Source organism: Camelina sativa, chromosome 12 (genome assembly GCF_030686135.1).
Source record: "Camelina sativa cultivar CO46 ecotype springtype chromosome 12, ASM3068613v1".
NCBI classification, from domain to species: Eukaryota; Viridiplantae; Streptophyta; class Magnoliopsida; order Brassicales; family Brassicaceae; genus Camelina; species Camelina sativa.
The window spans coordinates 4,752,810-4,767,402 of record NC_141891.1 but is presented as its reverse complement, the minus strand read 5'-3'; the positions used below and the strand labels follow the sequence as shown (position 1 = coordinate 4,767,402).

General features: G+C 35.8%; 3 protein-coding genes and 2 pseudogenes across 6 annotated transcripts; 3 read left to right on the top strand and 2 right to left on the bottom strand.

Annotated features, from left to right (window-relative positions):
• The first annotated feature begins 2,892 nt into the window (after positions 1-2,892).
• Positions 2,893-4,271, top strand: LOC147930175 (gamma-glutamyl peptidase 1 pseudogene; annotated as a pseudogene). Its single transcript, XR_015574778.1, has 3 exons — positions 2,893-2,940; positions 3,432-3,761; positions 4,023-4,271. The product of XR_015574778.1 is annotated as a gamma-glutamyl peptidase 1 pseudogene (transcript).
• Positions 4,272-6,011: 1,740 nt separating this feature from the next.
• LOC104730257 (gamma-glutamyl peptidase 2) lies at positions 6,012-7,647 on the top strand. Its single transcript, XM_010449399.3, has 3 exons — positions 6,012-6,344; positions 6,933-7,262; positions 7,348-7,647. Exons 1-3 carry the CDS (start codon positions 6,030-6,032, stop codon positions 7,456-7,458), a joined length of 756 nt encoding a protein of 251 aa, XP_010447701.2. The 5' UTR covers positions 6,012-6,029; the 3' UTR covers positions 7,459-7,647.
• A 225-nt stretch (positions 7,648-7,872) lies between these two features.
• On the top strand, positions 7,873-9,347 carry LOC104774366 (gamma-glutamyl peptidase 3). The gene is made up of 3 exons (XM_010498993.2): positions 7,873-8,578; positions 8,690-9,019; positions 9,098-9,347. The coding sequence occupies exons 1-3, from the start codon at positions 8,252-8,254 to the stop codon at positions 9,206-9,208; spliced, it is 768 nt and encodes a 255-aa protein (XP_010497295.2). The 5' UTR covers positions 7,873-8,251; the 3' UTR covers positions 9,209-9,347.
• On the bottom strand, positions 9,307-12,789 carry LOC104730256 (putative cyclic nucleotide-gated ion channel 9). Of its 2 annotated transcripts, none has more exons than XM_087478242.1 (7): positions 12,488-12,789; positions 12,082-12,187; positions 11,369-11,979; positions 11,052-11,264; positions 10,644-10,960; positions 10,202-10,550; positions 9,307-10,119 (listed from the first exon to the last, which is right to left on the bottom strand). In XM_087478242.1, the coding sequence occupies exons 3-7, from the start codon at positions 11,948-11,950 to the stop codon at positions 9,448-9,450; spliced, it is 2,133 nt and encodes a 710-aa protein (XP_087334368.1). In that variant the 5' UTR covers positions 11,951-11,979; positions 12,082-12,187; positions 12,488-12,789; the 3' UTR covers positions 9,307-9,447. The 2 variants fall into 2 exon arrangements, with proteins under 2 accessions (XP_087334368.1, XP_010447699.2); XM_010449397.3 differs by having other exon boundaries at positions 11,369-11,960.
• Positions 12,790-12,816: 27 nt separating this feature from the next.
• Positions 12,817-14,524, bottom strand: LOC104730254 (putative mannose-1-phosphate guanylyltransferase 3; annotated as a pseudogene). The gene is made up of 5 exons (XR_015574409.1): positions 14,424-14,524; positions 14,155-14,266; positions 14,011-14,076; positions 13,696-13,918; positions 12,817-13,610 (listed from the first exon to the last, which is right to left on the bottom strand). The product of XR_015574409.1 is annotated as a putative mannose-1-phosphate guanylyltransferase 3 (transcript).
• Between the last annotated feature and the right edge of the window lie 69 nt (positions 14,525-14,593).

The window sequence follows — 14,593 nt, the reverse complement described above, 5'->3', positions numbered from 1 at the left end:
TTTACATACATATATAATAAACTAGTACAACATATTAAAATTTATTTTAAAATATAAAATATACAAAATTTTGTATAAAATAAAATTAACCAGTGTTATAGCACGAACACTTAACTAGAATCATTAACAATATAAACTTACAAAATAGATGTCTTTTTCAATCCATCATATTTAGCATTTGATTTTATTGCATAATTTTTTATCTAAAAAAACTTTTAAAAACAATCACATAAATTATATTTTATATAAAAATTACAATATAAATAAAATGAATTTCAACCCGTACTCTAGCACGGATCTTTATCTAGAGTTGTATAATTTGGTATAATTGCTTTTGTTAGTGTGTGTTAAAAGTGATTAAGACAATATAAAAAATAAGAAGGTTAAGTGAAACACGAGTGTAACTAAAATACACGTCATTTTAATTGCTTTTGGCAGGTGACCCAGTGTAATAAATAACTTACTACTAACAATTCTATATTATTATTGGTTGTTCACATCGGCCCATGTTATAATAATCTATATATACATTTATGAATTACATTTTGGGTTATATCCTTTTATTTATATTTATTTAAAAATTTATTAACAAAGTTAATTTATAAATTTTATTAAAAAATAGCATTGTTTCAAATTTTGTTTCTTAAATATTTTACACACCGTTCCAACTAAAAAAATACAATATAATCAATATGAAAACAAAAACTATGATATATTTAACCACACGTTTTATTGTGTATTGAAGATCTTATATCTCTGAATCCTTTGCAAACAAAGAAAACAACAATTTGATTTTTATTTTGTTTTCTAGCCTATGAGCTTTGATTCTTTACGTAGGAATAACTTTGATTCACATTTATTTAAATATGTATAAACTTAATAAAATTTTAAAATATTACGAATTTGTAAAAAAATTTTAAAAATTAAATACTATATAATATGGTTATATAGTAGACATGTTGGAATTAGTAAAATATCATTAAATTTGTGCTAACACGAGTTAAATCCTCATTTTATTATTTGTCAACATTATTAATATTAGAATATTTGACATATAAAAATTAAGTTGATTTAACTGAGATCGTGTAAAATAATTAATTCATTAGGAAAATGTGACTTAATCATAGTGTATAAATCAAAATAGAATCTTAAACACTAAACAAAACAGACTAAATATAACAAACAAATGGTCATAAAGTATATTGCAGGTTAAAAAATTAATATAAATATTTAGCCGCACAAACGGTCAGAAATTTAGTTATTCCTCTATTTGCAAAACATCCAACATTTAACAAACAAATACAATATAAAATATAAATAATAATAAAAATTATATGCACGTAGTGTATTGCAGATTAGAATAAAATCTAGTAATGCTATAAAATTGATATCCATGCTCAAAATGGTGAACAACTGTTGCCCACCACTGATTAATTTGCCTCTAGCTATAACTTTCTTTTTGAATAATAAACTAAAAGATTTGTATCACTTATATTTTTAAGAAAAAGTTTGATAAAATAAAATTCAAACTTCTTCTTCTTGGATAGCTTTCTCCATTGAATCTTGCGGAGACTCAAAGATATTTTCAAACACTTTCTTGTTTCTTGCCTTCCAAATTTACCACATCACCCAAGGGAATGTCCGCAGATTTTGATCAAGTGCACCATAGTCTCTACCGCTCCCATAAAAGAAATTGAGGTTGCTATATAGGGAAGATGAGGGAAACACCATAGGATGGGTAGGGATTGTCAATAAAGCCCACACTTGACGTGTTGGGAGGCATTCAAATAGCATATGATTTATAGTTTTCTCCTCCCCTCCACATCTAGGGCAATCTTTATCTCTACCAATATGGCGATAATGCAAGGATTGGCATGTTGCCAAACACCCAGTCACACATTGCCACACGAAATGCTTCAGTTTTTGTGATGTTTTTAACTTCCATGCTTGCGCCTTGAGTGTCGTAACGCTAGGTCCCTGAGGAGGGAGGTTGCAAGCAGGGCGAGAGATAGCTCTCGCGACTTCATATCCAGTATTAACATTATAATTCCCAGACTTTATCAAGGTCCACGAATACCCGTCCCTCGAGGCAATTAAGCTTGGTTTAATTCCCAAAATAAGGGTAATTTCTTTCGGGGGGAAGATTTCCCGAAGACGCTCCATTTTCTACTTTTTTGTGTTGAAATCAATCAAGGTGTTAACACAAATCAATGGATTTCTCTCATTAGATAATCCTTGTGGCGGTCGCGCTGGCGTATCTGGGATCCAAGGTTCAGTCCAGATGCATGTGTTGAACCCCGAGCTTATGGTCTTAAGGATACCATATGAGAGAACATGTTTTGCCGCCAACATGCTCCTCCAACCATACGAAGGTCGATTTGATACTTGTATCTCTAATGAACTACAATATCGAAAGTATCTCCCTTTAAGAACTCGACTAAGGAGAGAATCTGAATATCTGAGAAATCTCCATAGCTGCTTTGCCAACAGGGCAAGATTAGATTCTTCTAGTATTCGGAAGCCTAGCTCGCCTTCTGAGAGTTGAGTACACATTTGCTCTCATGAGATCCAGTGTAATCCTTTACTATTTGCTTTATTGCTCCACCAGAAATCGGCTATCACACTACTTAATTTTGAACATATAGCTTTTGGTAAGAGAAAACACGATATTACATATGTCGGAATTGATTGCGCTACTGATTTTATTAGGAATTCAATGCCTCCTTTGGATAGGGGTTTTGAGGTCCATAAGTTTACCCTCTTGTGGAGTTTATCCCTCACGAATGCAAAGACTTGTGCCTTTAACCCATGAATCTTCTCGAAGAGACCCAAATATGTATCCATGCCTCTTTCTTATGATATCCCAACAATAGATATGATCTTCTGTCGTATATGGGATGGGACCTCGGTTCCAAACATGTGGAACATGATGGTCACCAGGTTCTTTTCATTCTCTTTTTTTTTTGTCATCTAATTTTGACTTATTGACTTATTGGTTAGAAATAATTTTTATTAGTGAATAATTTTTTATTTCATGATTTTTTTGTTAGTTCTATGAAATGTTAATGATGCTCGTTTGGAGAAACAACTTCCAATTTATTAATGATTAATTAACCATTTCCATGAAGATATGAAATGATCAAAGTACATCATCATCATTAATTAATATTACTAGTGGATTATTCAATAAGCATGACAACAAAACTTAGGATCTACAAAATGGGTTAAGGATTAAAAGATTAAGTATCTGATTAACATTAAAAGTCAATGGAATAATGTATCTGATTAAAAAGATTAAAAGAATTCTCTTCCAACCGACAAGAAAATGTGGTTTTGAGGGTTGTGTAGGGATGATTCATCAAACCGCATAATGCATGTTGTTGATTAAATAATGTTTTCCTAATTAAAAAGAATTACGATTCTCCGGTTAGATCATAGCCAGAGTAAGGGGAGGAACAGTAGGCAGAGCAAGGAACGGACTAGAACTAAAGCTTGGAGACATAACCATCGTGAAGGATGCGATTACGCCAGGAAGTTACTTCGGAGACGAGGTTCCTGATACCATAGCGATCATCAAATGCCACCAGGACGAAGTCTTGGTGCTCCCAGAAACTGCTAAAGTGCTTGCCTACTCCACAAACTACGAGGTGGAGATGTTCTCTATTGAGGATCATCTGTTCTGTATTCAAGGACACCCTGAGTATAGCAAAGAGATTCTCTTCCACCTTGTTGATCGTGTTCTTGGTCAAGGCCTCATCTCGGTTTGTTTTTTGTTCCCCATAACTCTGATTAATTTACAGAAGACAAATTTATATATAACTTTGGTGGATACAGAGACTATGGGTGGATTCTGAACTATAAACTAGGGTGTTGTTGATTAGTCATTTCAATTTAGTACACCTCATCACATGTGGCAAGAATCGTCGAATCGAATGAATATAAAATGTTTAAGAATCGATTGAAATATTTATGAGAAACAAAGTGTAGAATAATTCTAAGAAATATGAAAATTATGTATGCAGCAAGAGTTTGCGGATGCGTCAAAGGCATCGATGGAGAAGAGGGGAGCAGACAGGAAGCTTTGGGAGAAGATTTGCAAGAACTTCCTCAAAGGCATGCAGAGTTCCGACTAACTAGTTTCACTACTACCAGATTACCTATTTGGCGCTCTTGTCATATTGGAAACATTTATGGATTTTTATTACTTGCTTCATATTCCTGTAGAATAACCTATTAATCTCCAGCGTGACTTATTTCTGTGTTCTACTTATACCTCTAATAAATGAATAAGTAACTAAGTTATTTAAAAACTATAATACAGTTAGGTCAGTAGTAACGTAACATCGTTTTCTGTCGTTATATGTTACAGTTTTGTGATTATGCTGTAGTCTTATTTATAGACCACAAAAAAAAAAAAGACCACAGAAAAAAAACCCATACAGCAGACTGAAAATGATGGGACTATCTATCATTTATATGTTACAATTTTGTCAAAAAAAATCATACCATACTGTTTTATCATTCTTCTTAACTTGGTGGGACTGTTTTGTGATAACGTGGTTTAAATATTGCATTTCGCTGTCAAACTTTCATTTGATTGTCACTTTATGCTTGTAGAGTTGTAATCTCTTGGTTGTAATTAATTCTATAAGTTTTAAAATAATAATGATAATTCTGTAGAGTGTATATTTTGCACTACTAGCAAAAGTGGATTTTAGCTAGAACGAGAATATTCCTTTCTCTACTTTAATTATATTAACTGATTAAGAAGGAAAACCATGCTTTTGTTTTATTAGGGTTAAGATGTATTATGTATAGCACACTAATTTGTGATAGTGTTATTATGGACGTGTCACCATTTAAATACTTCGCATAAATGTATATATGTATGTATTATTTGCCATGACTAAATTAATGGAGCTCCGACAGAGATAACGAGATGCTCTCTCCCCTCCGGACTTCTCTCTCCGCCAGCTAGAGATTTCCGTCACACCATGAATCTCGTGTTATATCAATTTTGTCAATTCTCCAGATGTCAATAATTCATCATCTCAAACAGTGTATTTTTCTTTAAAACAGAAGATGTCTATTCAATATTTATTTATTCAAGTTTTTTTTTTGTTATTATATAATTTAATTTAGATCCAGACTATTCAAAAGCAATTTTAGAATTTTCGTAATTTATGAGTCTATTATTATGCACGTGAAAAATAGGATCAAACAAGTTTGTACGGTAAGAAACAGCTCACTGTGATAGTGTAAATCCAAAAACGTTATGTTCTGTTAAAGGTGAATCCAAATTTAGGACCAGAACCCTGTTCTAACGACCCGATCTGCTTTCCTTAATTTTGGTTTTTCTATGTAATGTATTATTTCTTTAACACATGATTCTGCGTAGTTGTGTTTCTTTCAATTACCGTAAGTTCTCTAACAAAGATCCACCCACGAATAGAAAAATAAAAAGAAGAAGCTAAGCAATTTTAAAAAAATATATATATTAGGTGAGAATTAAGCTCTATTCATTGATTCATTCACATATATAAAAATGTACATAACATTCTTTTAGTAATAAACCTATCATTCACACTTTGATTCACTTTTTTTATTTGTATGCGCGTGTGTGTGTGTGAGCATGTGACTCGTCTATCAAATACAATCAATGATAGGAATTCACAAAGAATCTCAAAAGCCAATAAATACGCGTCGCGAGAAACACGTGAGATATTAACATGATGCGAACTAATCACACACTAGTGGTATAACAGGAAAATCCTAATCGTTGTCCAATAAGAAAAAATGGATCTCGGTTAGATACTTTGATGTATACGTTTTCAACATTTCGAATCCATAATAAGTTGTTGCGATATAGTTCAAAACTGTTTTGGTCAATAGACCAAACCGAAAACCGGTTCTTATATACCAAACCGATACTGATGTTTAGCTCCTCCTTCCTTTATATATGCCCTAACACATTCTCAGTTCTCTCACCATCAATAACATCTTTCTCTCTCCCTCTCTTCTTCCTCATAATGGTGAAGCAGATAAGACGATACGCTCTGTTTCAGGCCACGCCAGACTCTGAGTTCGTCAAGGAGACGTATGGAGGCTACTTCAACGTATTTGTGTCGGCATTTGGAGACGAAGGAGAGCAATGGGATCTTTTCCGTGTGATCGATGGCGAGTTTCCTCGCGACGACGATCTTGAGAAGTACGATGGGTTCGTCATTAGCGGGAGTCTACATGATGCTTTCGCAGAAGAGGCTTGGATCAGTGAGCTATGCTCTGTTTGCCAAAAACTTGATGTGATGAAGAAGAAAATTCTTGGCATATGCTTTGGTCTCCAGGTTTGATATTAATATTATCATCCAATGTGTTTGTTTCTTTCTATTATTTAAAACATTGCCTACTTAGTTGATCTATATAACATATAGGTTTTACATTAGTAGGAAAGTCATTCACAATATCTTAAAACTCTATAGTTGAAAAATGTACATGAATATTAGTTTGCCTAACTTGCTACTTCATAATCTATGTTGTAGACTAGAATAATTAATCTAGTTTAAAATTTATTCAAAGTAGGGTTAAAATTAATTTAAATTTTATTCAAATAATATTCACCAAGACAATATATAATATATAATTTTGAACTTTGTAACTCAAATACTCAATTATCATAGTTCTTCGTTGTTCTTTGGTGGGTCACCACCACTCAATCATCATAGATCATAGCCAGAAAGAAACAAAGATTTTAAAGAGATTTTAAATGATATGATACGTGTAAAGTAATAAAGGTATTTGGGTAAATAAGCTTGATAATATATTTCCTAGCGTCTAATACGAAAATAGATTTACCAAAGAATTAGTTTCATCTACACATGGTTACCCTTACCCTCATAACTTATATCTTACATTTTCATTTTCTTGGGATTTAGATAATATGTAGAGTAAGAGGTGGAAAGGTGGGAAGGGCTCTTAGAGGACCAGACTTAGGGCTTCGTAAGATAAACATCGTTCAAGAAATGATCGAACCGGGTGGTTACTTTGGTGAAGAAGTTCCCGAGTCATTGTTGATCATAGAATGTCACAGGGACGAAGTACTTGAACCTCCTGAGTCGGCCAAAGTCATTGGATTCTCGGACAAATGTGACGTCGAGATATTCTCTGTGGAAGATCACTTGTTTTGCGTTCAAGGCCATCCTGAGTACAACAAGGAGATTCTCTTGGAGATCACTGATCGTGTCCATAAGATCAAATATATCGAGGTTCGTTTAAAACGTCTATCTTCATTTAGTTTTAATCCTATATTATACATATATAGTTTAAATTAAATATTTATTATTTTTGTAGGAGGAATGTGTGGAGAGAGCTAAGCGTACGACACAAAAGATCGAACCAGACACGAGGCGTTTGCACATTCTTTGCAAGAATTTCTTGAAAGGACGAAGCCACTTGGTTTAAGAACTAATTTAATAATAGTCTTTCATAAATCCGCTACGTTTGTGGAAGTTCAAAACTACACTATAATATGGTATGGTGATAACAGATCGTGATCACATAATGTAACATACCTAATACTTTAAAATATATTACCAAAAATAAAAAGCTCAAATAAAGTTAATAAACAATATTTCTATATTCTTTTCGAAATCCCTTTTTCTTTTGCATTGCTTTTAAACTTGATGGATATTTCCACCATCGTATAAGTGATGTGGGATGGGGATATTGCAAATTTGCAATGCCACAATATTTCTGTGGTCAAATTTACATTTATTAATCACAAGCAAGAAAAGGAAAGAAGTGGCAGTGATTACGATTCTTTTGTCGTTTGTTTTTTTGGCAACACTAATAATACAATTCAGTTTGGCACCGGCCAATTACTACAACTTACAAGAAAGAGATAACTCAAACCAAAAGCATTTAATAATTTAGTGGAAAAAAACGTACAAATTAAGTAAGTCTTAATTAACCTATTGTATAAAAGTCTTCTTTTTTTTTTGGTAACTCGAAATAAATATGAATGACTAAAAATGTGAATAATTCTAGGATCAAGAGATAAACGAGGTGGAGTTGTCATCTTCTATTGAAACACCTCACGTTTTCTCTTATCTCTCCATTAACCGTTTTTTTTTTTTCTCCTATTTAACCACAATCTCACTTGGCGTGTGTGATCGTGTTCTCCGTCGTCTCATCTCTTAACCACATTTCCCAAATCTCTCTTCGTCTCCATCATCTCGTGAAGAAGAAGAAGAAGATGGTGATGGTGGAGCAGCAGAAGAAGAAGAGGTTTGCTCTGTTTCTCGCGACGAGCGACTCCGATTTCGTTAAAAAGACTTACGGTGGATACTTCAACGTCTTCGTTTCGACTTTCGGCGAGGAAGGTGAGCAATGGGATCTCTTCCGAGTCATCGACGGTGACTTTCCCGATGAGAAAGATTTAGACAAGTACGACGGTTTCGTCATCAGTGGTAGTCCACACGATGCTTTCGCTGACGCCGATTGGATTGTTAAGCTTTGCAATGTTGTTCAGAAACTTGATGAGTTGAAGAAGAAGGTTCTCGGCATCTGCTTCGGCCACCAGGTTTCTTAATTTGCTTATGAATTTTACAATTTCTTGATTTTGGATCTGATTTAGGGTTTCAGAAGAATTGTGTAATTTTGGGATCTGTTATTGTTTGTTGTGTGTGATTAGATCATTACTAGAGTGAAAGGTGGGAAAATAGGAAGGGCTGTTAAAGGTGCAGATATGGGGCTTAGAAGGATTAGTATAGCTAAGGACAATGAAAAGCTACGAGGTCACTTTGATGGTGAGGTCCCTGGATCTTTAGCTATTATAAAGTGTCATCAGGATGAAGTCTTGGAGCTTCCTGAGTCTGCTACAGTTCTTGCTTCTTCTGAGATTTGCGAGGTTGAGATGTTTTCTATTGGAGACCACTTGCTTTGTATCCAAGGGCATCCTGAGTATAACAAAGAGATTTTGTTTGAGATTGTGGACCGTGTCCTTAAGATGAAGCTTATGGAGGTTTGTTACTTGTTCTCTATGTTGTTAACTTTATGGAACCTATCAGTTGATTGATCTTTTTCTGTTTTGATTTTTCAGCAAGAGTTTGCGGATAAGGCAAAGAGTACAATGGATACTGCACAACCAGATAGGGATCTATGGCAGAAGCTCTGCAAAACCTTTCTCAAAGGTCGATCCGAGCAAGTTTAATTTGTTATCAAATTTGCTATCTACCAAACTATGTCATTTCTCGATGATCCTACCATTTCCTTTGTATTTTATCTTCATCAGACAGAAAGAGACGCATATAACAATCACTGTACTTTATATTACCACCTTTTATCTTAAATCTTACTGTTGCAGCACAAATCAAACAATAAAATTCAGTCTGAGTTATACAAGTTAAAAGCGTTCATAGACATTAGTACTTTTCTTTGTTGTAAAATTGGTCAAGAAGGATCATCAGCAGAGAAATCAGGCTCTGAAGGCTTCTGATATTTCACAAGTTCTTTTGTAGACTTTGCTTCAATACGGTTCTTGTGAACTTTAAGAAGTGCATTTGCAGCAAACTTTGACGCCAGGAACGTTGCTCTGATGCTGGTAACCGATCCTTCCCCTTCTTCTTCTTCTTTCCTGAGTTGCTCAAGTTTCTTCTTCTTCACGTATCGTCGCCACGCTGCTTGTATGAAAATAGCTGCCCAAGTCCTCCATTGTTGTGAGTAGAATCTGAATGTGTGCTGCACTTGCCTGCTGTGTAGTCTCCTAAACTGGCTAGCCACAAATTTTAGCTCATCGGCTATCAAAGCGAAAGCCTCTACTTCAGTTAGTGCCTTTGCGGTTCTAGTAGAGGAAGGTAGGTTGGAACCGGATTTGGGATCAAGTGCCCATGTCAAAAGCTCTTCCCCACAGAAGTCTCCTTCTTTAAGCAAACTTCGGTTGAAGAAACCACTTCTCCCACCATCTGTGGTAACACTCTCAAGCCGACCACGGATAATGAAGAGCATCTCGTTGACCGGGTCTCCTTCCCGAACCAAATAAGAGTTCTCTGTGTACAGACACGGCTTCAACCGCTCACAGATTGCATCAAGTAGCCTCTCATCCATATTCTCAAACAGTGGAACCTTTCCATTAAAAAAGAAAAACAAGATGACTTCATTATGAATCAAGAATAGAGAAAGGCTTTTATAAAAAGATTTGACTTACCCTCCGAACCAAAGCCAGACAGAGATGGCGTTTGATATCTCTTCTCAAGTCCTTTGGGAGATTCTGAACCAAATTCTCTTCATCTACTCCGCGTGTCTCCAACCATTTGTACTGGTCATATCTCCTGACTCGTTCTCGCAGTTCCGGTGGAAGCATTCGATGATGCATCCACTGTTCTGAATCACGTCTTTTCACTCTCATCTCTTCAAGTCGGATTGTAAGGGATTGAAGATAAGTCTGCATGTTGCCGATAAGAAGAGCAAAGAGAAGAAGTCCAGCAATGGCAAGTGCTATGGAGAAGATAACCTCTCCAGGGTATGTACTGGTTTCAAGCCCTTGACCAAGAGTGCTGCATTTGGCATCAATGAGGTTAATAATGCAACAGAGACTTTTTATTACAATGAAAGTATTAAGAAAGACAAACTCTTTTAGCATTACGTACCTGAGATTCTGAAGTCCCCACCATAAACAGAAGAAGTACTTGGAGACAAAGCTCTTAGATGAGACAATGCCAGAGGACAGGGCCCTTAAGTAGATTCCAAAATCGAAAGGAGGAGTATCACCATCAGTTGTATTAACTGGACAATTTATTTGAAGAACAGAATCTTTGATGGTACTCCAAGCTGCATAACCATCCATATTTTCATTACCACAAAACAGGAAGTTTCTGGTACAGTTGTTCTGGCTAATACTGCATGCCTTGCTCCAGCATCCATTATAGCGTTCTAATGCCAATAAGTACCATAAAGCACCAACAATCTGAAAAAACAAAAGTGCAAAAACAAGAGAGTTATGGAGGGATTTTTCAAGGATATTAGAGGAAAAGGTACCAAAAATGATAAGTACTGACATGACTTGCGAGCATGTAGAGTAGTAAATAATAAGCTGCACCAGCCCAAGCAGTTTCAGCAAAAACACCAGCTGTTCTCTTTAACTCTGAGCTCAAAGGATACAACCGAATGAATCTCGGAATGTATTGAAGTAATATGATAGATCGCAACGCCCGCTTTGTTGCCAGCACACTTGCACCTTTAGAGGTGTAAAGAAATCTCCAAACTACAATCTGACAAAACCCAATAAATAACATAAACTAGTCATCAACGTTTGATAACAAGAAATAACAATGAAGATAAAAGAACACTGAGGAGACATATCTGTTAATTTTACCTGTGGAAGTGGAAGCACAGAGAGAAAGTCAATGATGAAGTACTGCTGCAAATACCGTTTAGCTATCTGTGCAGGGTCGATCACAAGTTCACCACGCCCAAAAACACGAGAAGAAGGGGCGACAAAAGCTGTTCTAAACCGAAGAGCCATGTGGAAAAGATAAAACACATCGATAACTGTCCGCAGCGTAGTAGCTATGATAGCCAATCTCCGGTCAATGCCAATACATTTGTCATTATCCTTAACAAATGGAAGATACAAGAAGAGTGGATCCACAGACACAGCGAGAATACAAGAAGTAACAAAAAGCTTGTTGCAGAGCAAAAGAAACTTGTCCTGTGGATCAAAAATCTTCTTCTCTGAAACTTTAAGATCTTCTGGAAAAACCGCCCGTGAAACCCCTAAACCAATTGATCTTCCTAGAGACCAAAGACCTTTAGAACCTCTCCTAAACCCTTTCTTGAAAGAACCAGAAGATGCATTGTTGCCCTGAGAAGCAGCACCACCGCGTGTTGGTCCTTGTAGGTTGAGAGTGCATCTGTTTAGACCTGTATCAGAAGTCTGGGAGTACCTAGAATCCATACTATCCAACCTGTGAAGAACAAAATAAACTAAAGATATTCTTTTATTTTCAAACCTCAGGTAAAGGAATGGCCTTTTTTGCTAAAATGTTATCATCATCATGGTATACAATAAAGAGAATCATTTTATACCTTACAAACTTCTCTCGTTGGCCACTGATAACTTGTGATTTCACTGCTTTTTTGGCACAGTTTAACATGCTTTTTTTCCTTGTGACTCAACTCATGAATCCCAAACCTGTTTCCTCACACAATTGTAAGAAACAAATTATGATCAAAACCACTTTTGAAGCACCAAACTCCAAAAAAAATTCAATATACAAAACCAAAAAAAATGCGATCTTTGTTTCTAAATTCATTCATAAACATCTAAATACTTCAGGAGACAGTTTCAACATCAGAACGGCACAATCTCAAAAGAGGAAAAAAAAATGTCAACCAAAATCTTAGTAATTGAGACGTGAGAAGTACAAAATCAATATCATTCCACACAATGATAGACTAAGAAAGAAAATTGAAAAGGAATGTAAAGATATACCGTTGAAGAAAAAGAAGAGGAATGAGAAAGACGGTTGAAAGAAGTCACAAGCCGAATCAGACGGAGATGGGTGAAGAAGAAGAAGAAGAAGAAGAAGAAGAAGAAGAAAGTGAGAAATGGTGGGAGGAGACGAAGAAGTCGTTTCAGACAGAACATTGAAAATAAAAATTGATTTGAGAAGAAACTGAAAGTGTCTCCGTGCCGTCCGGGTCGGGTCCACCCGCTCTTTCTGCCGTCACGTCTCTCATACACCAAACCTTATATAGTCTTATCTAATAAATGTTTTTAACTAATCTCAGTTTAGTTTGGTGATTAAACAAAAGCACACATATAAAAACCCCTTATCAATAATTATCTCTGACATTCTTGTCTCTCTCTTATAAAGAATGTTACGAAATTAACAATATAAAAATGTTTTTGAGTATATTTTCTACTAAATCAATGTTTCAAATTGTAATAATCCTAGGCTTCAGCCTCCCACTTTTCACAGACCTTGTTCTTCGATAACAGCCCCACTGTTGTAAACCTCTGCATCAGCTACATGAACACCTTTACCAAGAACCGTTACGTTACCAACCCGAGCCCAGTTTCCAACGCTAGAGTCCCATCCCACGATACTATTAGAGACGCATGCATGTTTCTTGACCCGAACACCACGCATTACAGTACAACCAAACAATCTCACACCTGAATCAATCACGCATCCTGGACCAACCACCACATCAGGTCCTATCAAGCAACCTTTTCCTATAACCGCGCTCTCATCCACGAGAACGTTCCCGATTATATTGTCCCCTGTAGCCAGTTCATGCGAAGATTTCTCTCTTAGAGAGTTAAGGTACATTCTTTGCCCGGTTATGTAATCTTTCGGTTGACCAATGTCCATCCAAAAGCCAGGTAGCACCATCGCGTAAAGCTTCTTCTCTGAAGCTATCTTAGGGAATATCTCTTTCTCTATTGAAGTCCGTTTCAGCTCTATCCTGTCGAGAACAGATGGGTTCAGTAGGTATATCCCAGCGTTTATCTTGTTCCCTACAAAATGTTTTGGTTTCTCTACAAAACTTTCAACTCTCTCTGTTGCTTCCTCTGTAACCACCACACCATACTTTGAAGGATCATTAACCTGTTGATGGTCAAAAACGCTATTAACAGATGAATGATTCAACTTCAGAAATTTGTAGAAAATGCACTTTTTATATATTTATTACCCTGGTCACCATGATTGATGCTTCAGCGTTGTTAGTCTTGTGAAATTTGATCATTTCGAGCAACGGGTATTCGCAGATAACATCGCTGTTTAGTACAAAAAACGGTTGGTCTATCACGAGCAAGTGCGAGAGGCCCTGCTGTTCCAAGAGGTTCAGTTTCTTGAGAAAACGTAATCTTAATCTCTAGCTTCTTCTCATATTCTTTCACAAAATTCAACATGACCTGAGCGAAAAATACCAAAACACACAAGGAGAGGATGAATAAATTAAATCAATTTACATATTGTAATTAAGGAACAATGTATGTCTATGTACCTCTGGCTGTTGCTGATTAATAGCTAACACAACTTCAGTCACTCCAGCAGCTTTTAGAGCTTCAATCTGCAAATGCATCATAATGAGAAATAAGAAGCTGCACCAAGGAAACATAATATACCCACAAAAAAGAAGAAGCTAAACCTGATGCAAAATCATGGGTTTGTTCCCAAAATCAACAAGGGGTTTAGGCATGGTGAAGGTAAGTGGCCTCAATCTTGTTCCGAATCCACCAACTAGAATAAGAGCCTTCATTCTACACATATATAACCAAATGATCATCATCTACTCTAATTAATCTGAATATTTCAGTACATTACTTCAATTTCTCGGACTGAACATACAGAGGAATCTCTGAATCAACAAACCGAAGAAATTACACAATTACGAATAGATCCAAATGAAAAACTCACATGGATAGTTGGAATCTGGAAGGAGAGGACTGTCTTCTAGGGTTATAATTGGAATCGGGAAGAACTCTACTCTGTCTCCACCTGTGTGGCGTTACAATGCGGCCAATACTAATACGTACGATAAGTCACAAAGCCTAAAACCCCCGCAATAAATATTTCAAACAAAAAAA